The sequence below is a fragment of the Trichoplusia ni genome, chromosome 13 (assembly GCF_003590095.1).
Source record: "Trichoplusia ni isolate ovarian cell line Hi5 chromosome 13, tn1, whole genome shotgun sequence".
NCBI lineage: Eukaryota > Metazoa > Arthropoda > Insecta > Lepidoptera > Noctuidae > Trichoplusia > Trichoplusia ni.
The window spans coordinates 988153-1013250 of NC_039490.1; the positions used below are offsets into that span (position 1 = coordinate 988153).

The following is a 25098-nucleotide window of genomic DNA, read 5'->3' on the forward strand; positions in this document are numbered from 1 at the left end:
ATATGTTGCATAAACCAGCTGTTTATATAAATATATTGCTTACATTTCACAAAACAGTACTAAAAACGATACAGTTAGAAATGTTTGTGTACAGTGCGGGATTATATTGGCGCTGATTTCAAAAATATAGAGCAAGTGATTACGCGAAATGATAATGATAAGATAACACGCCCATTCCATATAGATAACTTACTGACTACACATACTTTAATATGAAGTGATTGTTTTTGTGAATAAAATAATGGAGGAGCCACGAAACAAGATCCCCGCCCGGATGGAAAGGGGTGAAAGCAGGGTGGAAGATTTACATTTGGACCGGATTGTGGCCTCACAGCCCGAGATAGGGCCTACACCTCCCGACGGTGGATATGGGTGGTTGATTGTTGTGTCTGCTGTAATGTATCATATTACGGTCCCAGCCCTGCTGTCTATGTACGGTTTAATCATCTTGAAGGCGATCAGAGAAGAAGATCATGATGAGAACGAACGTATGAAGATATGGGACGTCGACATAGCTTTGGTTCCAGTCATAGCAGTTATCATTAGACTCCTCCTGGAATCATGGTGCAGGGCTGTTGTGAAGATCTTCAACATGCCAAGGTTCATGGCTCTGGCGGGTCTGTGCCTCACAGTGGCCGGCGTCCTCCTCTCCAGTTACTCCACTGATTCAGAAAGTAACGACCACATAATAAACATATTCTCCGGTATATTTACAGGTAATTATCTATTGATGTATTGCTTTTGTTCTCAAGGTTTCTATTGTATTGAACAATAAAAACGTCTTTATATAGTTTGTGCACGCTTAACAGACGTAGTAATGTATCGTAAAATAAGTATGCACATACTAGATGTATCTAATGCATATTTTATTCCGGAAAATATGAAATTTTGTTTCTATTTTGTGGCAGGTAAAGTCGGCAAACTAGTTAACAGTGTTCAATGTTGCATCTTTTTATGAGCAAGCCGTCATTTCTTCTAGTTACAATTTGTTACTTCATTTTGTATAATCACACTTCACTGCATGAATAATAAGGTACCTAATTGACTGATGACTTAATCCTACTAGAAGCTCGAAACTTACGTTCGAGTTTACTTAATTGGTAAAATCATTATTTAAAATGTACACGGAGTCACCGCCACAAATTCTTAATGTATTTTTAAATGTGTGTGTGACGGAACACGAATCGTTTTATATTCTCAAATTTTATTGACACATGTGGTTTGCATAGTCTCGTGAACCACTACCGGTAAGATGTCACAAAGACCTCGCCTCCAAAATTTTATGAGATTTAAGATAAGAGTCCTGATACTGCTATGTTTTATAGAAACATTTTGGAAAAGATAAACCAAAATACCGAATAGGATATCGCGATATTAAACAAAGCGTCTATAAATTCAAGGTTCACCTCAATGGTAGAATTTTTTCCCAAGACAACGAAGGGAGGGCTTAAAAGAACCCCAAAAATCTTTAAGGTCTATTCTAGAAGTCAAAAAACTAGAATTAACAGCAAAGTTAAGCTTTGATGATTGTTCCTATCAACAATTAAATAGATAACTCGCAAATACAGCTGGTAAACAGAAATACAATGCGCGGTGAAAAACCTTTTCTTCAACATTGTCGCATAAGTTGTCGGAACTGCCTTGATATACTGTTCAAACACTTGTTTGTTACCTTACCATTGTATCTATTGTTCACATGTATTATCAATTCCGATTTCTTTATGATTCATGGTCAGATATCTTTGTAAATACTTACTTACTTTACTTAGTAAGTAACTGTAAACCTAACAATCTCTAACGTTACCTACTGAACAGAAATTGTGTAACAGGCTAAACAGACTGACAGAAAAAAGTGTTCTTGAATACTTTTTTGCTACCTAATTTTGGGAATTCGTACCTACCTAATAACTGCAGCCTAAATTTCTGCCAGTCTCTAAAATAACATTTAAACTTCTACTCTAATTAAGAATGTTATCACCTGTATACTTACCTACCTACTTAATGAATAATTCATGAGTAACCGTCCTCGTTCTCTGCTTCGTTTAATTACCTTTTACTAGTTTCGAAGATAAACCATTAAACTACTAAATACCAAATAATGTTTAATAGTTTTAACTGCGCTGCCGCTGCTCCAAATAAAGAGCAAACAAATGTCTTCCAATGTTTTTCAAAAAGTGCCTTGTATTTCTTTTTAGTGTCTGTCTAACCTACCTATGTGTAAGGTCAACTCTTCTGGTGCATGCACTTACTTTAACTGTTCTGTATAAGAACACTAGTTACATAGATGGACGCGGCGGAGGCAGCTGTCAATATCAATGCATGCTTACGAACCTATATGCCTAACTACGCATGTTTAATGAGACAATAATATTGTCCTTGATAGAGAGCAGTGCTATGCATATTAATTATACACCTACCCATTATCACAGTATACGAGTATCTGACAAAATACGTCATCATTAATAAAAAAATGAATGGTTTAAGAAATGTTATCATCTAATTATCTTTAAAATTCAATTTCAGGTGCTGGGTGCGCTCTAACTGGACAACAGACTGAGATTATCATAACCCACTACTTTAGAGAGAAGCTGACGATGGCCCAGAGACTGGTCCGCATGGCGCCATCTGTCGGCAACTGCCTTGTGCCAATACTCATCGGGTACCTATGTACAATATACACCGGCGATGTGGTCGTCATGATCTATGGAGCCATCATCATGCAGAACTGTGTCTTCCTAGCATCGTACTCCCGCCCGATATACATAGAAAGAGTTATTCGACACACTTATAACATGCTACGAGACGCCGTTGAGGACGAAGACGAGGTCATTTTCTCAAATCAAAATCGACCAGGTGGTAGCTCTAGTCAGGGCCAAACCAACCCTCCAGTAGGGCCCTCACAGAACACTACGCAAGATGAGGATGGCGCAGACGCAGTCGTTTTCAGCACTAGAAAGAATGCCAAAGAGATCCTCGACCCTGCTATACAGCATAGAGAAAACCAATTAGCTTCCAACGCAGACTTACAACGCAGGTTTTCGAATGACTTCAGTACACTACACGATGTGACCTCCAACCGATTTTCTTCTGATTTTGGATCGCTGGACGTCACCAGCTACGCTAGAGTGAATGGCTACCAGGAACTAGAAAATATTGACAGTAGAAACCCTCAACCTCTGTATAGAGAGACCACAGTCAACGCGCCGCAGGGTAGCGTGGTCTTCGCGGACGAAGTATCTCCGGGAACTGCCAGGAGAACAGCGTCATTGAAGAAGAACTTCATCACGATCACGAACATGCTGCTAGACATTAATTTCTACTTGTATGCGTTGCTACATCTGTGCACGACTTTCTCTATACTGGTGCTTGGTGTTCTGTTCCCGCCTTTGATTTGGGAGCAAAATCCTTCGATGAACATTTCATCGGTAAGTGAAGACATTTTCAGGAGCCTACCCATTACTAAGTTGTAAACTCCACGGTGTTCGGAGGGAGGACCCCAATCTGAACTCAATTAGCCTATAACACGTTTTCCTTTTGAATAAGCTACTAAGGTGGCCATTATTGGCAGGTTTCGACACTGATAGCAGTAGCTCACGGGTCAGCATTGTGCTTCATAATGCTGTGCGTCGTGCTTCCAAAGTCCATCAACGAGAAAGCGAGACTGTGCGCCGCGTTCTGCGTCGCCGGGGCTATGGGCTTTTATGGTAAGAGGACAGGAAACTTTAATTTTAACATTATTATAGTCCGGTAGACTCTCGTCTGCGTTTTAAACTCTAATGTATGTCTAAACACTCTTAAGATTGCGCGGGGATCGAACCCGCGACACGTCCCACAGTCGTTTTGGCGTGGTGACCTCAATCACTATCCGTACAATTAAAACGAATTTCTACCAACCATTTCCCAGGAATCGCATTCTCAGAAAAAAAGAGTTTGTTTGTCGTGTGGTGCATGCTGGCGAGCTTCGCGACGGCTGCCTCCAGCATCCTGCAGCAGCCGTTGTACAACAGCACCCTCAACGACTTCGACACAACAGCTACAATGACGACATCCAACACAATCGTAGCCATATTCATCATGGCCTGGTCCCTTCTGTACAACTATGATTACAGGACTTGTTTCTTGACTGCCAGTGGGCTGCAGACTGTGACTGCTTGCATGTTCTTCGCTTTGTCTTTTAGGAGACGGCGGTAGTTTATTGTGTAGTCTGTATAGATTTAAGATTAAGGACTGTGTATGTGTTTGTTATTTGGTTAAGAGTGAATTGTTGGTGTGATTTAAAAATAATGTTTATTTTATTAAAGTAATATATTTTAGAGGATCTTGTTATTCAACGTGTTAAATGAGTTTTAAATGCAAAATTGTTGCTGTTACAGAAATAAGATGCTACTACCTTTAGTGTAGAATATTTTAACGATATTTGTATACCATAAAATAGTCTATATCACGGCTCCCTAATGGTAGTTCCTTGACACTTTTTTTTACAAAAAAATCCAAGGCAGTGATTTATTATTTTGGAAATTTTTAAAGATTATTTTGTTGATTCTAAAGTTGAGTCTATTTAACAAGGTTCTATTTTTATATAGTATATAATACGTATGAACAAGATTTATTGTTAAAAGAAATATATTTTTAAGGTTGGTATTTTATAAGTGAAATGAGGATAAGTGTAGACTAATTTATTATTGTTTATGTGAATAACATATCTTGCCCTCACACTAAATAACTATTCAAACAATACAATTAAACTAATTAAAACTCAAAATACATAGTTAGTTGTTTATTTCTTAAGAGATCATATCTGTCGCAGTCGGTAATGTAAAATATCACATATAAAGGGCGCATTTGGCGGAAGACCACAAGCAACACCTAGTTCTCTATGGTACAGTTAGGTTTGCCGCCTTATGCGTCCTTTACCTATCTCTACAGGATATCGTGTGACATAGGAAAACATATCTAAGAACGCACCCATGTGTAAGTAATAAATGATTATAAATAGTATTAAATTATTTTCCATGGTCCAATGCTATACAATGAGAAATCAAGAGAAACATCTCAATACCAACAGAACGTTCATTAAGTCCAAAAGACGCGGCACCAGAGACTAAGGAATATTTGTATCGCAAAAGAACATGTACACAAACTTTAATTGTGGTGATTCAGAATTCAAATGCTAACCGAAAAGCTCTTATATTCTCCTGTTAAGTTTAAGTGATTACTGAAGAGATTTCGTTTTATACCATAAGTACATGAAAGTAAGGTTCAATTTATAAGCAGTAGTATTTTAAGTAAATAAATATAATAAAATTAAAAAAGAAATACTTTTAAAGACTATTCTATTTTTAATGTTATTCATAGACCAAATAAATAATATTTCATTAAGAATAGCGACATTATAATTATAATACGTGTACCCTCATTTTTGTTACAATAAATAAAAATAAAAATGCATAACTACACAAATAATAGGAATGTGTTGAAATTATCATTAGATCATTTAGGACAAATAAAATTTAATTTATATACAAATTGTATAAACCTATCGAAAAGTGTTTAGTTTTGCACTTTTTACAATTTTTAAATGTAAATCACAAATCTCGGAATTTTGTTTTTTTTTTCATTCATAATTTTTGTCTGGCCACAAACGAAATAAAGAACAATACTTGCCTGTTTAACTCAACAAATCCATCATTTCATTGTCTGTGAGTTTCTTGGCGTTGTTGTCGCCGGTCTGGTTGTTGTTAGCTGTTGGTAAGAGAGATTCGAATGCGGACCAGTCCTGTTTATTTCCCTGATTCTGGTTGTTAGCCCATTTGTTATTGAAGTTGGCCGCTGATGCTGAGGTCCAGTTGACTTGCGTTTGGTTATCGAAGCCTGAGTATTGGTTAGGGTGGTTATAATTATTTGCATGGGGACCCCCGATCCCTGGTGAGCTGTAGTGCGAGTTGGTGAGCGGCAGGATGGTGCTGTGGTTGGTGGTGATCATGGTGGAGGCGGACGTGGGGATGGGTTTGGTGAGCTGGTTGAGGTTGGACTGCAGCAGCGAGTTGGTGAGGTCTACGGGCTTGTGCGTGACCTTGCGCGGGGCTCGCAGCGCGGGCGGGGACTGCCGCGAGAACTTACGCACTGCTTCTTGTTGGTGCGCTATCCTGGAATGTTTCAGAAGTTATGTTAGAAGTAATATTTTATGAATTTGAATATGATAACAAATAAGTTCATTTCTTCCTTCTGCCTTCTTCACAGCTTGAGATGTTTCTGAGCACTTGACCAAGTGTCCTGTAAAATTTTCTATTCTATCCGTGCATTCTACTCGACCATGATAAAGACAACATGGCGCTCAGAGCCTCTTTTGAATATTATGGTTCAAGAATACTATTGTAAGACGGCAATCTTACCTCTGCTTATCTTCCATACTGAGTGGTCCGGTATTCTCCTTAACGGGTTTGATGCCCGGCTCCATCTCCTTGCTCTGGCTGAAGGAGAAGGGGTCGATGCCGAGCCCTGTGAACACCTTGTCGAGGTCTGATGGCGGCGGCGGCGCCGACACCAACGTATCCGATGCTGAGGTCAGCGTGTGTTCCATTACTCTGAGGATAGACAAAAAATATTCATTATTTATTTAGAAACGTATTTAGAAATGGGCGTAACAAATTTAAAGATTTTATCATGCGGGAAATGTCTTGAATGGAATGCGACGCAGTGTGGAATCGTAAATAGACAGATGACTATGGAATATTAAAAGTTGGGACATTGTTAGCGGTCAAATTGTCTTAAAGAATGCAAATCTGACTTTTCAGTTATTTATATTTATACAGGTTATAAAGTTATTGTAATACTAAATAGTTCAATATTATCCATGATTAAAGATACTGTTATTTAACTAACTCACTTAGATTCATTCTGTATAGAATTCAGCTGCTCCAGTTTGGCTCTGTGCTCTGTTTCCACTTTAGATATCATCTGTTTCACCAGGCTGATGAGCGCGTTGAACTGGTTCAAGGTTAACCCGTTCTCAACGCACAGCGGTATAAGGAAGGGGAGAACCTTCGTGGCCATAACCTCCTTCGTGATGCCCAGCTTTGAATGACTTAGCGCTAACTTGTATATACCTGGAAAGAGAACAAGTAAAATGTGAGTGATGGGTCTTTCTTACCGGTAAAAGAACAGATAGTGGGATGGGCTTGACTCTTTCAGAAGAATTTGACATAATTAAGCTCTGGATAGAGTGAGGTGGATCGAGAGAATAGAGGTCTTTATAATGTTAGGACAAAACTCTTTTGATAAAGAGGATGTGAAATTGCTTTTTAACTGACCTAGAAGTGTCCTTTAAATTATTATGACTATACAGCTCACAAAACTGACCATAAAGATATCTTATCTTCTTCTTTTTTTCTACAGATCCTACTGCTGGGCAAAGGCCTCCCTTTCGCTTTCAATAATAGACAATTTTAAAATAAAGATCATCATAGTGTATTTGATTTTGTGATGTTAAAAACCTTGAAAATCTGTTTTCATTTTCTCGCAAAAAGTTGAAACCCAGTCATTTTTTTAAGTTTAAAACAGTGTGGTTTGATTTACTGTGCCTTTAAACAATAACCTTGTAAAATACAGAGCTCTGCATTCATAATTATCGTAATAAAAAATATGACCCTGATCTCTTTCTTAATCGTAAGCAAGTTTTTATGTTTTGCTATAAAATATGATGTTATTTTATTATTTAGAACGAACTAGCGCAAGAATAGTCGTAAGTTAATCTATACCAAAAGTATGTCCATATCACTTAAAAAACAATCTTAAAAACTTTCTTACCTAAAATTCCCATCAAAACGGCAGGTTCCCGCGACGGTATCTGCGGTAAAAATGGTATTATTTCGTCCAACACCAACCATTTGTCCAAATGTTCCAACAGTTTGCCCAAACATAGCAAACAATTCACTCTAACTGATATGTAATTCGTGCCCATACACAACTTCTTTATTCGAGGAAGCAACGCGTTCTTCATGGCCGGATAATCTATCAACGATGCAAAAGTCGGCAGAACTGACAAACATAGCTCCTGTATCTGTTGAGCATCAGACTCCAACGCCCTGTACAACATTGGCAGGATGTCCGACTTGACCTCTTCCCCTGGAGTCAGTTTCAACAACAATTCCATTTTCTGCATGAATATCAACAATATTTGTATCGGATCCTGGATCAACATGACTGGTTTCAACACCGGGAGAACGTATTTTACATATTCCTCTTTAGAACAGTTTTCGGCGATGAGTAAAACATTAGGCAGAACAAATGGGACCATGGGAGGATTAATAAATTCCTTCGTCAGGCAAGGTAAGATCCGGTAGATGCAGATACGATGCGGCATCTTCTGTATTATTTGAGGTAAGCCTTTGTAGAACTGAGATTTCTGGAGGTTGTCCCACTGGAATAGTGAGTCCAAGTAGTTTAAGGTCTTGACGCCAACGTCTTCAAAGTATGGTATCTGAAATGAAATATAAGTTACAGTAAATAAAGGCCACCAATCTACGAGGTATCATTGTTTGTCAGAGATATACTTTTAAACATTTTTTTTTATTTACCTTCAAGAACTGATGTGGATCAGGTCGCAACTCCGGCGTAGCATTCAGCATCAGCTTAACGTACTCTCTCAATCCATCTGTTACACACATCAACCTTGACGGCGGCAGGTTCCGGATCTCATTCACAAATCTCTTGAACTTCTTGTAATCGTTCCCGACGTTACCAAGCGTTTGGTGTCCAGTACTGTGCAGGGCGTAAATCACCATGCCTAAGGAATAGAGGTCACTGGCGGGAGAGTGACTGGCTGATAGCACGTACTCGGGAGCTAAATAGTCAAGCACTGGTTGAGTTAAAGAATGCATAGCGGGACAGTACTCGTTAAACGGCCAGAACGGAGGCGCTCCTGCAGCGCTCTGGTTGGCTATACAGAAATCAAACCCGAAGATCTTCCAAGCACCCTGCTGGTTCACTATAATGGACTCTGGGCATATATTATGATGTAAAAGCTTCACATCATTGTGTAAGAACGTCAGACCTTCAGCGATCTGCATGAGACCATACTTAATTTCGAGTTCATACAATTTATAATTGTTTAGGTGGTTTGGAATGGGTTGTGGCATGTTCTCTGTGTTTCCTAGTATGTTCGCGAGGCTAGCGAACACCGGCTCGGTGGCGAAGGCGAGGCTCTCCCTGCTCTCCTCGAGACTGTGCTGCACCGTAAGGATCTGTGGGTGTCGGAGCTTGGTCAGCTGCACGATGCCGCGCCTGAGGGTCTCCAGTAAGATATCTCTGTCGCCTTTTGCCCATCTGTCCAAATGTTTCTTTTCGAAAACGAATATTGATGCTTCCTGCTTTGTCGATTTTTTGTAACCTTTGTAGATTTTCCATACTAAACCTATAAAAACATAAAAAGGTGATTGACTTCAATTGAGTGCAAGTATAGCTAAATGGTTCAGGTCACCTGAGTCTGAGTGTCTTTGTGAAAGTGATTTGAATGTTTGTGAAACCCCTCGCGACATAAGGATTAAATTCCTAAGTCGTTTTTTTTAAGCATTCAAAATGTTATTTACTCTCTTATCAATGTTTTATATTGTCCAACTGTCACATCAAACCTAAATTAGTCATTGAACAGCACTAGTAAACATTTTTAGTGAATGATTGCTATCTGAGTCATGTTTTTTTTTACAAGAACTAAACTGATAAATATTATGATAACATCAATAGTTAACTGTTATACAGTAGTAGAGATATGGACAGTGTGAACTGGATTTTATGTATTTGTAAACCCACATTTTTCAGCAATATTTTAAGGTACATTTTTGGCTGGGAAATCATATAATGGTGCAAGCTTAGTAAATCAACAATAAGGTTCATAATAGCCGTAATTTTATTATAAGGTTAAAAATATTTTTTTTTATTAAAATTCATTATGTATTTCAAAATCCATACCATAACCATAACTGTGGTGCCATAACTTCATGCTCAGAATATTAATTTGTGCTTTATATATAAGCAATATGTTCGAATAAGTCAATGTGGTCTTTGAAACTAGATAATTATCAATTGTTTTGCATACAGCCATCATCACCAGACAATAGTTCCAAATTGAATCACCTCCTATGTCACAGATAATTGTCTTGGCAAAGAACTAAGTTTTCTTAAAATGATTTATTTATTTAATTATCAAACTAATCTACCATTACAGGTTACTTAACCTAATGCGGTAGCTAGGACTAAACAAAGGTCTAAGTATTTATGTGAACTAGGGTTTCAAAGATTTATTATGCACATAGTTGCAGGTCTAAATTCCAGCAACTGTTTTAATATATAATTTTCTGATAATTCTGATATGCATGGGCAATAAGTTATTATAAATCTTATTATCTGATATTATAAATAGGTAATGTATGTATTTAAATGTGTGATGTAGGTGAAAGTAATCTCTCGATCTACTGAAATGAATATGAGATAATAGTAATAAAAACAGCCCATGTACAACTGTTGACAAGTGCATGCTTTGTCTCATCGACAGAAAGTTTGACCATTGAAACCAAAGTTCAAAAGTCTTAATTTATTTGTGAATGCCATATTTTGTCATGCTTTGAAAGCTTTGGGTCACTATACATTATAATGAAAAACACTGTATGCAATCAAACAAACACCTAAAAATATGTTTATTTTAGAGAGTTGAGCAGGTGCCATTGCCCTGTGACTGCAAGGGTAAGTAAAATGGACACTGTTCTGTGATTTACACAATAATTCTTATTACTTTGATGTTTTGGTAGTGTAATCAGTCTTTTTTTTATCTGATTAGAATTGTAAACAAATTTGAATGCAGTCATACATGTTGACTTAATGTAAGTGCAATATACAATTTGACAGAACAGCTTATATTGGTGTGAAAGTGGATGAAGAAGAAGAATGTTTCATATAGTTTATTTGCATGTATTCAGTACAGTTAATAATCAATATTTTAACAGTCCAGCTAGACAGGTAACTTTATTTATTTGACTGCATTTACAAGAACCCTAATCTTGGTGAGGTTACACAATAGCTTAAACATGATAAGTAAACTTGGGTTCATGTGTTTATAGGAATTTTAAGTTTTTAAAACTATTGTTTTCTTGCCTATAAATAGTGGTAAATCAGAATAAAGTTATATCCTAGCGTAACTAAAGAATTTAAAACAATAATCCCTGTCAGTGACTAGTCAATAAGAACAATGCTTAGTTCAGTGTTTTGTTGACTATACAAATGTATATGAAATAAAACAAACTGAAACATAACTACCAATAAAACTTACCTTCATCGCTGATTTATAATAAAATGGCGCGGTATCGCACAAATAAGTTACACAATATGTTAAATAAGATCTTGATTTAAATTATAATTACACAGATAGTTTTTTACCTGGTCCAGCGCTCGCGATGAATTGAGTTGCCTCAAACTCTCTTGTCACAGGATTGCCTGGTAACACGCCTGATAGTTGCGACACTGTATTACTGACCGATGAATAGAACTTATTAAACACCTCCATTTTCTAGTTACACTTTTAACTTTTATTGTATTGTAAAAATAAAAATCATTACGGAGCCAGACAAAAATGTACGGACGTGAAGTGTCAGTTTGACATATGGTACTACGTTTATTTATACATTATTACCCTTTTTCCTCTTTAAAACATTGGAGAAATTTTGTTTCTGAACGGAAAAAATTGTGTGCATTTACGAATGTAACTAACTTGCGTCTCTACCAACAATAATTTTTGTTTCGTAAAATCTTTGTTCCTAGTTCAATGTTTTTGTATTATTTATAAATCATAAGAAATCTGAGGGCTAAAAAATACCGATGTAAATGAAATATTTTATTTTTCCTCAATCTTTAATAGCTTCCTTCCGTATTCATTCAACTAGCCCTGAAAATGCTAGCTGTCACCCATAATACACATAAACGTCATGAAGTTACGATTTGTTATTGTAAATTATTTTATGCGATATATTTGCTATTAACATTGCGAATACAAAACTAAAATGAACTCAAAAGTTGCTACAATCATCACATCCATAATACTTGCTTTTATGCCAAAGATTTCATCTGAAAGCGACCCATATTTGAAAGAACCATACCGACCTCTTGGACCACTTGTAAAATGCAGCTTTTTGCCATTGGAATTCCTAGATTGCGATGAACCAATTGACCATAAGGGGAATGTATCTGCAAGAGATGCTATCGGGCACGGCTGTGTCAAGTTTGGAGGCGTTAGATATGATCAAGTGGAGAAAACGAAAGTGCAGTGCAAGGCCTTAGATGGTATCGAATGTTCGGGGCCGAGGGGTTTCCTAAGAGATGGCTTTCCATGCGTGCGTTATTCCGGACACTATTTTACGACCACATTGATATATAGTATCTTATTGGGCTTCTTGGGTATGGATAGATTTTGCCTCGGTCAGACAGGCACTGCTGTTGGTAAACTCTTAACATTGGGAGGACTGGGCATATGGTGGGTGGTTGATGTTGTGTTACTGATCACAAATAGTTTGCATCCAGAAGATGGAAGCAACTGGAATCCCTATGTATAATGTTCTGATCTCAAAATTATAATATTAAGTTAAGAATAAAACTGTGTAAATAATAATTATTGTAAATAAAATATGACTAAGAATGAGTTTCAAATAAAAGTATTCGAAAAAAAATATTCTATTATTTTCGTCACCTGTACTATCAAGTTTAAAAGTAATTTACAAATTACTTTAAATTTTGGTACACCATAATTTATATAAAATTTCTAGTTTGAATGGTTGAAACTTTAGATTCAAAGGTTTTTATTGATACTTACTAAATATTATATCCAGATAATTGGTATATGCCTAATGCCTACAACACCAAAGTCGAATAATTATTTACCCATTTTAATATTTAGCTAAAAAATTGTATGAAAGCAACATACATGAATTGGAGGTGATTACAGGACCCTAGCATTCAGTCAGTTGAGTATTTTTTTAAACAGAAGTCAATAGAACCATTGAAACTGTTAGTCACCTGCAGCATTAAATAAAAACTAATTCATTACTAGCTGTACATAATTTAATTAAAAATGATTACTTTTATACACCCCTTTAGAAAATTCACAGCAGTAACAGTGCAATCCAATGCACATGTCTTATGTGTATGTAGCTCATAAACATTTGGCTCTAAATCAGTTGAAAGCAGTGGGAGCAAGAGGTATAAACATATTAGTAGATACACCTAGTACTACTAGTATGCTGAGAAGAAACTTTGCTTTTTCTTTTAACCCAATTCATAACATTAGATTTCTACAACAATAAAAATTACATATTCCTGATTGGATCTTGCAGACATTTTCAAGTTGCTTTAAATAAATATTTAGTAGGCAAATAACTAAATTGAAACAACAGTATTGGAAATATTTTAGTTTATTGTAACTTAAGCGACCAGAGCTGAAGCGGTGCTGGACTCGTACTTCCAGTTGGGTGGGAGCACGCTCTTTGTTTTGTAGTAACGGGCTAGCCTGTGGATTCTGGACTCAACAAGAATCAGCCTGAATTTGCTGTCCTTGTCTTTCCTGTTGCGTTCCAAGTGCTTCCTCATGGCGACGGCCTTCTTGATCAGGTAGTAGAGATCCTCAGGTAGGTCAGGAGCCAGTCCCATAGCCTTCATGATACGAAGGATCTTCTTGCCAGTGACAAATCTGACCTGTGCAACTCCGTGGGAATCCCTGAGCATGACACCTGAAATTTAGATTAATATAACTTAGAAACAAGTGAGTGAAATTCTCTTTATTTTGAATTTGATGACCAGGATCAGGAAATGGATTGTTTGTCATTTCCTATGTTGATTATATATCATGTGGGTAGTTTGTTGATATTGAAAGATAGCTGCCGTTAACTAACGCAACCACACAAAATTAAAAACATTATGCTCTTTTCCATATATAACTTACTTATCTATTTTTTGGATTAATGTCTGCCTGAAATGTTAATTAGACTCCTGGTTTCTATTTAATAACAATTAATCTACATTAAAACCTCATTTTTATTCTGTTATCTCACACAACTGATTGAAAATTTAAAGGGACTAAAAGAACTGAACAAAAAAAAATTAATCCAGAATGTGACAGGTAGGGCAAGTACAGGTTGAAATTTTACAAATTTAAGTACTAATACAGCAAGAGAAAACTGATGCTGTGCAATGTAGTTTAAGGAACCATGCAAATTAATGTTTGCATTCTAATTGCCACCAGTCAAAAGCTCTTTACTAAAAGAGGACGATGAATTAATACGTAATTGTATAAAATAATAAATGCATAGCAAATCCCCTTCACACAATCTTAGAGAGATTCATCAGATCATGAAAATAGAAATCTGGTGAACTTACCGATTTGGGAGGGAGTGAGACCCTTCTTGCCGAGTTTGAAAATCTGTTCCTTAACATCATCAGCAGTCAGTTTTAACCAGGTTGGCACACTGCGGCGGTACGGCAGCGCGGATTGGGAAATACCCTTACTGAAAACATAAAATTAACACTTCGCTGTAAAGCCATGTGGTGACCACTCTGTCGGTAGGTTATGTTACGATCACAAAAACTTTCAAACTATGAAAAATTTATTCTGAATCATTAGCGCCTTGTTTAACACTATTAATTACACATAAAATTACCCTGGTGCGTGCATACGACCCATGGTTGCGGCTTTTTAAAAAATCGCCGATCTGACAACGACAACAAGGTACAACGAAAAGATGGTAGCCGGAAGGCGAAAATCCATTCAGATTTTGTTCTTGCTTCTCTATGGTCATTCAACGTTCACTAGTGTTGCTACTACTATGCGATAGAAATTAATCGGTAATGATACTAAATTGTCTTTGCTGCAGTTTGAAGAAAATTGTACAATATGTCATTAGTGTCAAAATCAAATGACAGAAAACTACTTAACCCTCTGTGAGACTGAGACAAAATAAACCCTGATACTTCAATTTCTCGGTCTGTCCGAGAATTTGTCGCAACAATGCCGAACCCCTATGGTGTATCAGATGCTGAATTCAACATCATCAAACTGCAGGCTGCCAGACGTGCTGGCCTCAGAAAGGAGTTTATGAAGCAACAGACTAACCCATTTAAACATGCTACCGAAGCTGGCTATGTCGTGAGTGTTTCATTACGTAATTTTATTATTTAATATTTCAATATAAACAAACATTTATGAACAGGTTAAGGTACTCGACGTTTATGATTATAAAATCTCCTTAAAATTACAGTTCGATCCAGCCCTACAAAAGTTCTTGTCCATGAAAGTGACGACTTTAGAACATTTCCAAGCGAACACACGTACGTCGATGTTTGGATTATGCGCTATAGTACTGCCGATGATAACTTATGGTATCATTCTATGGAAGCACAGGACCAACCGTGAAGACCAGATCAGACGCGGTGAACTCCGTTACAGAGAAAGATCTTTCAAATTTGCGTAAACGATACACAAACTTACGATCAAATCAATATAAATATTGTGTAGATAATAATAAAATCATTTAACTGTTACTTGAGATTGTTTATTTGAATGTTCATATTAGATTCTAAGTAGGTAACACATTCATTTTGGCATATCCTAACAATCAGTATGATTATTAAATTAATTTAGGTAATTTATGTGATTCAATGACCAGTTGAACTAAATACTACTTAATTTTTCTTTTGTCTTCTTTTTAATCTTTCTTACATTTTTCTTCTTGATTGTACAATTATGGTAGGTACTGGCAATTATTAATATAAGAATACCTAATAATAAAAAGAAAATAGTGACAATAATTGACATTGTCAATTTCACTCGGTCATTTCGTTAATTTTGATTATTTAACAATTATGGCAAACAAATATGGATTTTCTGATCTTGAATGCAAAATTATTTTGGAACAAATTGAGCGACGCGCGAAATATCGAAAAGAGTTTTTAAAGCAGAGGACTGATCCGTGTAAACATGCAAAGGAATCTGGTTATGTTGTATGTAACAGTATTGGCATATTTTCTACTAATCTCTGTGTTTTTCCTAATCAAATTAAGTATTTTCACGTAATACAATAGATCTTACTTTTTACTTGCAAGAATTCCAATAAACACTAATCAGGGCTCATTAGTTCCATTTACAATGGTCCATAAATGAAAGGCAATTTGACACTATTTGCATTCTCCTAAGCATTTATCCAGCAAAGTAATTGAATCCAGTGTGGGGCAGCACACTCACGATTAATACATTGAATTTGTATTGATTGTGTCATTTTAATCCAATTTCCATTCAACATCGGCCATTGTAAATAGCTAAATCGGGGCTCTGGTTTAGTGTTTGTAAAAATTAGCTATATTAGTAGAAGCCTGTCTTACCACTGTATTAATGTCAGTTTTTATTATCTTCCAGTTCGACAAAGCGATACAAAACTGGTATTCTATGAAAGTCTGTACCCTGGATCATTTCCCATTTAACTTCCGAACTATCCGTTTCGCTATATTAAGCATTATTTTGCCGATGGGCTCGCTTGGTTATCTCTTATGGACCACGCGTACGAAGCTCGAACGGGAGCGACGCTGCGGCAGACTTAAATACAGGGACAGACCATGGAAGCTTCAATAGTGTATACTTACCGCTATAATTATACTGAATGGTAACGAATATTTTATAAACCCGTTGTCAGTAAAATTCTTTAAATTGAAATTTTCAAAGAGAAGTCAAAAGTACATACATATTTTTGCTTTCTAGGGACATTCACATTCAATTATTAAAGGCCTGATTTGTTGGATCAACAATTGGTTGGATAAAGCAAGCTTTAATACTCTTCCATTTAAGCAATGTTTACATTCAGTACAATTGGTTCAGAATTATTTCAATTTAGTACCTATTAATTATGTTAGTATGGACATAATATTAATAAAACATACAAACACATTTAAAAAGAATACTTTTATTTCAGTGACTACAAAACTATTCAGCAAAACAAATCAGTCAAATTTAACAGAAACTAACTATGTACTTAAACAAGTATATTAGACATTTGTTGGCAACACTAAGGATTTCCCTTAGATATTGCCAACATGAAAATATTTTATGGCATAGATTTAATTCAGTAAGGAAGGATATAATGAGTTGAAAATCAACACAAATAAGTTGCCTAATGCTTACAGAACAAGCAAAACTTAAAGATGGATTCTGTGGTTGCAACTTTGTATGAGTAATTTTGCAGACATAACTTATTCATTATACATGAGAGACAATTACAATAGCTTAGACAAATATAATCATTAAATATAATTAAATTAGCGATCATCCAGTGACTTGTCTCTGGTTATGACGGTGTCATCAAACTTCACCATGTAGGTAGTTCCCTTGTGCCAGTGAGCTGTAACTTTTGCAGGCTGAAACAAAATAAAAGTTGCAGTGGATTTCTGTGATACAAAATGTATTTTTTTGGGAGGACTGATATGTTTTTAGAAGTGAGACAGAATAGAAACGACACAGATATAGTCTGAGATACATCTCATAATTCATGTTGTAATGAATTATAAGAAGTATATGTATAACATAAATACTTACAAATCCACTCTTAGTAAGGACTGCTTCTATAATCCCAGCATTGAATGTGGCACAGTTGAGGGAGCCTTTGTCCTTTGGGACACTTATGAATTTGTTGATCTGTAATGTTTAGTTTATGATCAGTTTTAAATATACAAGTTACAATCAAAATTGTGGGCAGGCTATATGAAATTAAATTATGGGAGGTTGTTTCTTTTATTTTCTTCCATTTAACCAATACAGTAGAACAAAACAGAAGCATCTAAATTTGAAATTATTGAATTATCAAACTTCTAATAATTCATTTATATTGTAAAATGTGGTCTCTTATTCTATTTGGTTGCATGACAGTACTTACCAGTGCATCTTTCTCAATGATGTAGTAAGTCCTCTCATCATCATTAGCATGTTCCAGTTTATCTGCTTCTTTACCAAACAATACCTGGAAAGGCATAAAAACAGGTGAATGAAAGCAAGACTACTTGAGTAAACACATATTGACAGTCACTCTTACCTTCCATAGTGTAGACTTTACAAATAAAAGCATATTCAGAAGTTTTATTTCTCGCTTACTGTTTCTTTCTCTAACAAAATATAAATCCAATAATCTTGTTCCAACATCTTGTCCTATATCTGATAGCCTGAAAGAAGATAAAAAAAGAATGGGTTTTACAGTATTTTGTGTGAACAATTGTATAAATATAATGTAAAAACTTACTTGTTTTGCAGTTCGTGTATAGAATGTGAACGATTCTGACAATATTGCACTATTTCAGAGAATAAAAGTGCATAAAGTGCTAATGAAACCTCCCCTTTTCCCTTACTTAAAGGCTTGTCAAGAATCGACGATTTGGAGCGACTAGAAGACATATTTTATATATTCTTATTCACAAAATCCAAATCTCATGAATTAACTTAAAATAACTACCACAACATTCACTACAGAATATATTCTATTGTGTGTGTAAAATTGTTTTACACGAACGAAAACCAATACACCACTTATGTTTTGAAATCCTTTGGTATATGGTGATCATCACTTTATACTTTTCTCTGTTTTACTCAAAAAAATCCTATCTGTTATTTCACTTTTTTCGAATTAGGTCTGTGTTATTTCTATTGAAACGGTATGGAACGCAACCGTAGACTGTAAGAAGAGTACGTCAAAGTGACAGAAACGTTTTTTAACGTAAAGCATACGACTTTGTGCCTAGGTTTTTTATCTCAGCTTTCATAAACTAAACAAAAGTGGCTTATTCTGTTGCATTAAATTATTACACAATACCGCCTCAAATATGCCACTATCAACACATTTGGACTTTGTGAAATATATCGGTTAGATTATGCTTATATTTCAGTCAGTCACAGGAACAGGCTATCCTTTGTCTCCGTTCTGGGCTGAAAAAAGAGTACGCAGCTAAAGGAAAACTTTGGATTATTCCAATTATCAGAAAAATATAATTTAATGAACACTAAATATTATAAGAAAAAGTGTTTCGTATGAAAACTCTACTTTTCGCTTAGTTTAATGATTATCTAATACGTAACGATTAAAACAACAGCTTATCGAGTTGTCAGTTGGTTCATCATCCAACACCGTGTATATTATGTTAGAACCGAAGAAACTAGTAAAATCGAGCATTATCAGCTTTACTTTATGGAACCAAAACAACAGTCCAGCCAGGCATACCTATATACGGGCCCGTTCAGCCCGTAGCATATCAGGTATATTTTACAATATATTTTTACAGTATATTTTTTATATCAGGGCATTGTGATTTATAATAATCGGTTTTTTTTTAATTGTCGAAGTAACTACCGACTGCAACTTATTCAAGGAAATCTGAGAGGGACGGCGGGTACGAAGTCTCTCACTATCAAAAATTACGGCTTCCACATTGGGGATAATCGCAAGGGTCAACCCCTGACAGTGCTATGGGGACCGGCTTCATCATCACGGTTTTCCAAACGAAGTTACCGATTTACATTGACAGTGGTACCTGTGCCGTTTTGCCATTGACTTATAAACACATTTGATATATCTCTATGAGCTGTGCCGACTTCAGTCGCGCTTAGCGAGTTCTCATTTTTAAAACTCATTAACCAGACAGCTACATGTCCTAAAACCGCTATGTAACAATTAAAGTTTTACTGTAACCAACATACCTACTTTTTTGCGAATATGATATAACGTATCGTGACGTAACAATTCGTCATACCGACTAAGCAAGGAGATCGACTTAAAATGTATCATTTCACGATGTTCTCTTTAACGGTAGAGTTAAATGTACATAAACGTAGTTTTTGTAAAAGAAATAGCAAATTTTAGCATAGAAATGGCTGAGACCTGTAAAAAAAAATTATAACGCAAATCATCATCGTCAGCAATCTGGCGCATCAGTTTTCTTGACGCTTAGCCAAGCTGAGCCAAGGTAATGTGATGGATATTATTTTGATCTATCAGTTGGTAAATAAAAATGTTTAAAGTACGATCAAATACAGAGTTCGTTTTTTAATAAAAATTGCTGTTGAGCCATCAGGTCTAAGATAAAGAATCACAACACATCAATGTTTATTCTAAATCTATGCATCAGGTTAAAAAAACTTGACGCCTTACGGCGCTCAAAAATACTGGCACTATGTTGCTTATCGACCTTTGTGTATAACTGTACCTAGGTCTGGTCCCTATTTCGAGTAACTTTATACTTCATTTTAGTTTGTTTATGAGTCCAGCGCGACTATTAGGGTTCGGTTAAAATAGGCAAAAGTTAAACACAAAATGTAACCTCAAGAATAGTTGCTAACTTCGATCGTTTTTTTATTATTATTTGTCGTTATAGAGACGACATAAATAGATCATCTATGAAAATATAATCTGTTTATTACGGCTCACGAAATGCCTGGTGACGGAAGGACGGACAGACAGCGAAGCCTTAATAATAATCTAGCCCTAGCAAACCCTATAGGTTTGTAGCGATGGGCTAAGTGTAGATACGAATATTTAATTGGGTTCCTACTCTCATGGCTCATACCTTATACATACGTAATTACGTAGGTATAATTGCGATAAGTTCAAACGCAATTACGTCCAACTAATTATTAAACAGTATCCGTTAAGATATCTCGAATTTATACCCTAATTAAGTTCATTCAATAGAAATTGGGTCATTTACTTGACCCAGTGTCCACTTCTGAACCGACCTTAATGTGTAATGCGCAATATCATTAAACTAGATTAAATAAAACCAAACGCAACTAACAAAAAAAACTTTATTTCATTTAAAGCATTAATATAACAGCATAATTATCATTATGAGCTACTCCAGTAAAACTGACATAAGATTAAAAAATAACACGTTAAATCATCTGTCCAAAATTACATTTTCGTATTGACAATCATAAAGATTGCCAGACAGTGTACAAACTTTCCTAAATTTTAAATGTTTGTTATCTTTTAGTCTTATGCGATAACCTTAAATTTATTCAAAATTATACAATTTTATTCACCGGTAAGTATTACAACATGTGATACTTTAGACCGTATTACGCAGTGCCGATTTAGAATGTCAAGAATGTATACTAAGATGTCTGTTTCCTATACCATTACTTTGAGAATTGTAAAACAAAAGTGTGTTTTAGGTTTGCACAGAATTTGAGCCAGAAAGTGTTGTGCTGAGCGAAAGTTGATTAAATACAAACTGTTGCGTCACAGTATTTTTTTTATCTAATTTTGATTATTCAGTACCCTATTCCATTATTTGAAAACCTCTAGGTGTATGAAGATCATTAACAACTTTAGTTCAGAACTTACATTATAACATTAATTCTATTGTTGTAAAGTACCTAGGTACCTAATTTTCAACACTTTTATTGGGAGTAAGTTTGGTGAACTATGGTGCATTCACATTGGCGCGAACCTTGCTTTAGAGAAAATGGAGAAACGTCACAGACTAAAAAGGAGCATTCAGTCTTATAACTAGGTCGCATTCCAACCAATGTGCACACATTTCACAATATTATACAAAACAAATTCACGCGTATTCCATTTGTCCGTGCTAATGGACGGCAAAATTATTTAACAGGATACCTAGATACAACTAGCCTGCAGTGGCCTATTCTTATATTTTGAAATTTAGTTAGAGTTTATCTTTGTATATCTGCTGAAATAATTACTATATGCTGATAAGACAAAGCAAACCTTTGCAAGGTTACCATTACTTTATGCTCAAAAAGTCTTTCGACTTTCTTTTAACGTAAGGATGGTCAAATGTACCCATATTGGACTATTTTCCATACATAGATACATATTTGTCTTAATGATTATACATTGTTTTGCAGGTACAATATTTTTAACTTATAGTTAGTAACGTTAGTCAATTATAATAAGAGTAAAACTATACAGTTTGAAAACAAAAACAAAACAAAAATCGTAGGGATCATTTCGATTTCTTTGGTTCAATTTTCATGTGTACCAAGTAGTCCAAATGCCTTGCACCTATTTTAAGTAGCTAGTGATAATAACAATTTGACCAAGACCAGTTGTTTCATCATGTTTTATTTAAAATCCCGCAATTTTTTTAACCATTTTTCTATTTGCGCTTCGAATTGAATTGTTACCCAAAAAATGTTAACATTTTTTCATGTGGCATTTGGATCTAAAATATTAACGGCTATTATTTTTTACAATATTTACAGCGCCTTGTAAACATAATTCTTTAAGTTATAGGGTTTCTTTAATTTTTGTACATTTGCATTGCAAGTTTTTCAAACCATTGACGTCACGATTTATTTATTATTTTATTAATTAAGTGGATCTTTGCAAAAAGTATCAAGTTAATACATTTTTGATAAATGTAGACATTTGCACATGACATGTCTAGTATTACCATAAATGAAACCTGTTCATACGAATAATATTGTATTTGCAATGCAAATATATTTTTTCAATGTAATTTATAGCTTGTTGCCATTCTGTAAAGGTAGTTTGTGTAGATGTTTTATTGAATATAATTTTTAAGAGAGTGCTAATAACATTTTCTTATAAACATTATTATTCAAATCTGTATTTAAAAATGGAATGATGTGTATACAAATTAAAATTTTATAATATCAGTTTTCTACTGTAAATCTATGTACTCAAACTTTTTAATTTTAGATCTATACCTACGGAGAGGTTGTAATATTTTTCTTATATTTTCTGTTATTTATAAAGAATTGTACTTAAGTTATGTCACACCTATAATTAATTTATTTTTTGCCTAACTATAGGACTTTAACTTTTGAGTGAACATAGTGAAGGTTGTGTGTTTCAAATCTTGATGTTATTCTGCGAAAGGGTTTAATGACTACACTATCAATTTAGTAATTATTTTCTAGTGTTTTTAATACCAGCTACACTGGACCAGGCCCAAAGAGAACATTATTAACCTACTGTTAAATTCACAAAAAAATATCAATCACCAAAACAAAAAAAATAATGTTTATAAGTAAAAGTTTGACCACAAAATTAAATATGATCTATAACGCAGACTCTATCTACTTCGTAATATATAAAATTATGCTTACACATTGTATGTTACTAAACTATTGTGAGTTAAATATATACAGTTGTGTCCTAACAACATGTGGACTGCACCGTTTCTGCTTCAAGAAGGTTGAAGTCCATACCGTTGGGGCGGTTGAAGCCTGTCTTGATGCCGTCCCATCCATCTTCAACTTTGTATTCGCCTGACTGGATGCGGTTGTAAACGTCTTGAGCAACAATCAGGAATGCGTTTTCGACGTTGAAGCCAGTCTTAGCTGATGTTTCTAGTTGATGTAAACCTGAAAGTTATTGGTTTCGTACATTCCTATTACACTGAGTTTCACTTAACTATTTACTATTTTCTTTTTATTATTGTAGACAAAAGTGAGATTAACTATGAATATTTTGTTTTTAACTGATATAATGTTAATGGCATTTTTGTTGACTAATGCCAGCAAGGTCAATTAAATACCTACCTAATTAAGGTAAGTATGTATAAGAAGGTGGTGCAATTGATAATAAACTGTAATTAATTGTAGAATTCCAAAATAGTGAAGGTATATGATAATCACTAAAAATTCATCCATTAAGCAAAAAAAAAGAAGATATTTAGGACAATGTCCCATTTAGGAATTTTTACATAAGATGTCATAATAGCCTGTCTTCACTATATCTCAAACTTCATTCGTCATGGAACAATGTTATATATAACTTGATATTACATCACATTTAACACAATGTTGAGTAAACTGAGACTAAACAGGCTACCATTTCCTGTTTCATTGACATTTATTGGTTTGACAAAAGCTCTTTATAATACTTTGATGTTCCCCCATCAAAAGCAGTGAAATAAATTTGGATGATATTTCAGAATGAGCAATAAAGTAATTATACTTAAGTGAAATTTGCAGAAATACATAGTTATATAATTGTGTTACAAGGTCATTTTGTTAAACTTAAACAAAACATAAAAATATTTTATCCTTATTTTAGCAAATTATCAAAACTTCACAACAACACATTCTCAAGGACTTTATACCTACATTAGTGTAGGTGTCTGTTATGGAAAATATCTATGTAGATGCTAGAATGGATTGGGAAAACGAAAAGTTTGTTTATATTAAAATGTTAACCTAAATAATCATATTGATAAAGGATCAACATGAAAAAGGATTTACTAAAAACTTTCTCTGTAACTCACCATTCTGTTCAGCAAACTGTTGTGCCTCTTCTAATGTTACCTGTCTTCTTGCACCATTTTTGCTGTCTGAACCAGCCAGGTCGATCTTACACCCAACCAGGGCAAACACTGGCCGGTGTGGCTCAATGTGTCTTTTGGCTTCCATCATCCAAAGAGGTATGTGTTCAAAACTCGATCTGTTACACACATCGTACACTAGTAAAGCACCAACTGAATTTCTGTAGTACGACTTCGTTATAGATCTAAATCTCTCCTGTCCGGCCGTGTCCCACAGTTGTAATTTAATTCTCGTTCCATCTTGCACTTCTATAATCCTCGCAAAGAAATCCACTCCTACCGTAGGGTCCGACAGCTAAAACGTAACGCGCAATTTACTACACATATCTTAAAAATAACATCAAAACAAAGGCGATTGTACTCACCTCAGCGAATTTCCCATCTGTAAAATATTTCAACAGCGAACTCTTGCCCACAGTGCTATCTCCAATTAGGATAAGCCTAAATTGGTAATCAAATATAGGATCAACCATTTTCGGTTGCACTTACAATTGCATCAATTAATAGTAACAAGGATCTCGTCAAAATTACGTATAATAGAAAAAATGACAAGACAAACAAGAAAGAAACATCAGATACTCGTCATATCATATTGATATCGTTCAGTATCATTCCAAATTTGTCTATGACTGTAGTCTATAGGCTATTATCGGTTTTTTAATTTACCTACTTGAGTAAAGTTATTAAAATTATTTTATTGCTTAAAATTAAACGATTAATTAG

General features: G+C 35.1%; 7 protein-coding genes across 7 annotated transcripts; 3 read left to right on the forward strand and 4 right to left on the reverse strand.

The window, feature by feature from the left end:
• Positions 1-150: 150 nt before the first annotated feature.
• Positions 151-5316, forward strand: LOC113500055. Its single transcript, XM_026880717.1, has 4 exons — positions 151-716; positions 2524-3425; positions 3569-3704; positions 3905-5316. The coding sequence occupies exons 1-4, from the start codon at positions 242-244 to the stop codon at positions 4189-4191; spliced, it is 1800 nt and encodes a 599-aa protein (XP_026736518.1). The 5' UTR covers positions 151-241; the 3' UTR covers positions 4192-5316.
• A 300-nt stretch (positions 5317-5616) lies between these two features.
• On the reverse strand, positions 5617-11709 carry LOC113500054 (SCY1-like protein 2). Its single transcript, XM_026880716.1, has 6 exons — positions 11428-11709; positions 8577-9412; positions 7807-8479; positions 6887-7106; positions 6393-6584; positions 5617-6146 (listed from the first exon to the last, which is right to left on the reverse strand). The coding sequence occupies exons 1-6, from the start codon at positions 11552-11554 to the stop codon at positions 5669-5671; spliced, it is 2526 nt and encodes an 841-aa protein (XP_026736517.1). The 5' UTR covers positions 11555-11709; the 3' UTR covers positions 5617-5668.
• Positions 11710-11847: 138 nt separating this feature from the next.
• LOC113500057 (TM2 domain-containing protein CG11103) lies at positions 11848-12681 on the forward strand. The gene has a single exon (XM_026880719.1). The coding sequence runs from the start codon at positions 12048-12050 to the stop codon at positions 12594-12596; it is 549 nt and encodes a 182-aa protein (XP_026736520.1). The 5' UTR covers positions 11848-12047; the 3' UTR covers positions 12597-12681.
• A 754-nt stretch (positions 12682-13435) lies between these two features.
• Positions 13436-14818, reverse strand: LOC113500060 (40S ribosomal protein S13). Its single transcript, XM_026880722.1, has 3 exons — positions 14694-14818; positions 14413-14540; positions 13436-13766 (listed from the first exon to the last, which is right to left on the reverse strand). The coding sequence occupies exons 1-3, from the start codon at positions 14714-14716 to the stop codon at positions 13462-13464; spliced, it is 456 nt and encodes a 151-aa protein (XP_026736523.1). The 5' UTR covers positions 14717-14818; the 3' UTR covers positions 13436-13461.
• Positions 14819-14959: 141 nt separating this feature from the next.
• Positions 14960-15573, forward strand: LOC113500062. The gene is made up of 2 exons (XM_026880723.1): positions 14960-15178; positions 15291-15573. Exons 1-2 carry the CDS (start codon positions 15041-15043, stop codon positions 15501-15503), a joined length of 351 nt encoding a protein of 116 aa, XP_026736524.1. The 5' UTR covers positions 14960-15040; the 3' UTR covers positions 15504-15573.
• Positions 15574-16965: 1392 nt separating this feature from the next.
• Positions 16966-18651, reverse strand: LOC113500059 (trafficking protein particle complex subunit 5). The gene is made up of 5 exons (XM_026880721.1): positions 18312-18651; positions 18108-18234; positions 17952-18035; positions 17615-17713; positions 16966-17436 (listed from the first exon to the last, which is right to left on the reverse strand). Exons 1-5 carry the CDS (start codon positions 18461-18463, stop codon positions 17338-17340), a joined length of 561 nt encoding a protein of 186 aa, XP_026736522.1. The 5' UTR covers positions 18464-18651; the 3' UTR covers positions 16966-17337.
• A 2200-nt stretch (positions 18652-20851) lies between these two features.
• Positions 20852-24848, reverse strand: LOC113500058 (ras-related protein Rab-39B). The gene is made up of 3 exons (XM_026880720.1): positions 24741-24848; positions 24319-24670; positions 20852-23416 (listed from the first exon to the last, which is right to left on the reverse strand). Exons 1-3 carry the CDS (start codon positions 24846-24848, stop codon positions 23208-23210), a joined length of 669 nt encoding a protein of 222 aa, XP_026736521.1. The 3' UTR covers positions 20852-23207.
• Between the last annotated feature and the right edge of the window lie 250 nt (positions 24849-25098).

Excerpts from the sequence above, each read along its gene's own strand:
- LOC113500055 (XM_026880717.1), top strand. The coding sequence starts at position 242 with ATGGAGGAGCCACGAAACAAGATCCCCGCCCGGATGGAAAGGGGTGAA. Across the intron at positions 3,426-3,568 it reads CTTCGATGAACATTTCATCG|GTTTCGACACTGATAGCAGT; the intron begins GTAAGTGAAGAC and ends CATTATTGGCAG. Across the intron at positions 3,705-3,904 it reads CGGGGCTATGGGCTTTTATG|GAATCGCATTCTCAGAAAAA; the intron begins GTAAGAGGACAG and ends ACCATTTCCCAG.
- LOC113500054 (XM_026880716.1), bottom strand. The coding sequence starts at position 11,554 with ATGGAGGTGTTTAATAAGTTCTATTCATCGGTCAGTAATACAGTGTCG. Across the intron at positions 9,413-11,427 it reads CATCGCGAGCGCTGGACCAG|GTTTAGTATGGAAAATCTAC; the intron begins GTAAAAAACTAT and ends ATGTTTTTATAG. Across the intron at positions 6,147-6,392 it reads AGTATGGAAGATAAGCAGAG|GATAGCGCACCAACAAGAAG; the intron begins GTAAGATTGCCG and ends GAAACATTCCAG.
- LOC113500057 (XM_026880719.1), top strand. The coding sequence starts at position 12,048 with ATGAACTCAAAAGTTGCTACAATCATCACATCCATAATACTTGCTTTT.
- LOC113500060 (XM_026880722.1), bottom strand. The coding sequence starts at position 14,716 with ATGGGTCGTATGCACGCACCAGG. Across the intron at positions 14,541-14,693 it reads GGTCGTATGCACGCACCAGG|TAAGGGTATTTCCCAATCCG; the intron begins GTAATTTTATGT and ends TTATGTTTTCAG. Across the intron at positions 13,767-14,412 it reads TCTCACTCCCTCCCAAATCG|GTGTCATGCTCAGGGATTCC; the intron begins GTAAGTTCACCA and ends TCTAAATTTCAG.
- LOC113500062 (XM_026880723.1), top strand. The coding sequence starts at position 15,041 with ATGCCGAACCCCTATGGTGTATCAGATGCTGAATTCAACATCATCAAA. Across the intron at positions 15,179-15,290 it reads CTACCGAAGCTGGCTATGTC|TTCGATCCAGCCCTACAAAA; the intron begins GTGAGTGTTTCA and ends TTAAAATTACAG.
- LOC113500059 (XM_026880721.1), bottom strand. The coding sequence starts at position 18,463 with ATGTCTTCTAGTCGCTCCAAATCGTCGATTCTTGACAAGCCTTTAAGT. Across the intron at positions 18,235-18,311 it reads ATACACGAACTGCAAAACAA|GCTATCAGATATAGGACAAG; the intron begins GTAAGTTTTTAC and ends ATCTTCTTTCAG. Across the intron at positions 17,437-17,614 it reads TCCTTACTAAGAGTGGATTT|CCTGCAAAAGTTACAGCTCA; the intron begins GTAAGTATTTAT and ends ATTTTGTTTCAG.
- LOC113500058 (XM_026880720.1), bottom strand. The coding sequence starts at position 24,848 with ATGGTTGATCCTATATTTGATTACCAATTTAGGCTTATCCTAATTGGA. Across the intron at positions 24,671-24,740 it reads CAGATGGGAAATTCGCTGAG|CTGTCGGACCCTACGGTAGG; the intron begins GTGAGTACAATC and ends GTTACGTTTTAG. Across the intron at positions 23,417-24,318 it reads ACAGTTTGCTGAACAGAATG|GTTTACATCAACTAGAAACA; the intron begins GTGAGTTACAGA and ends AATAACTTTCAG.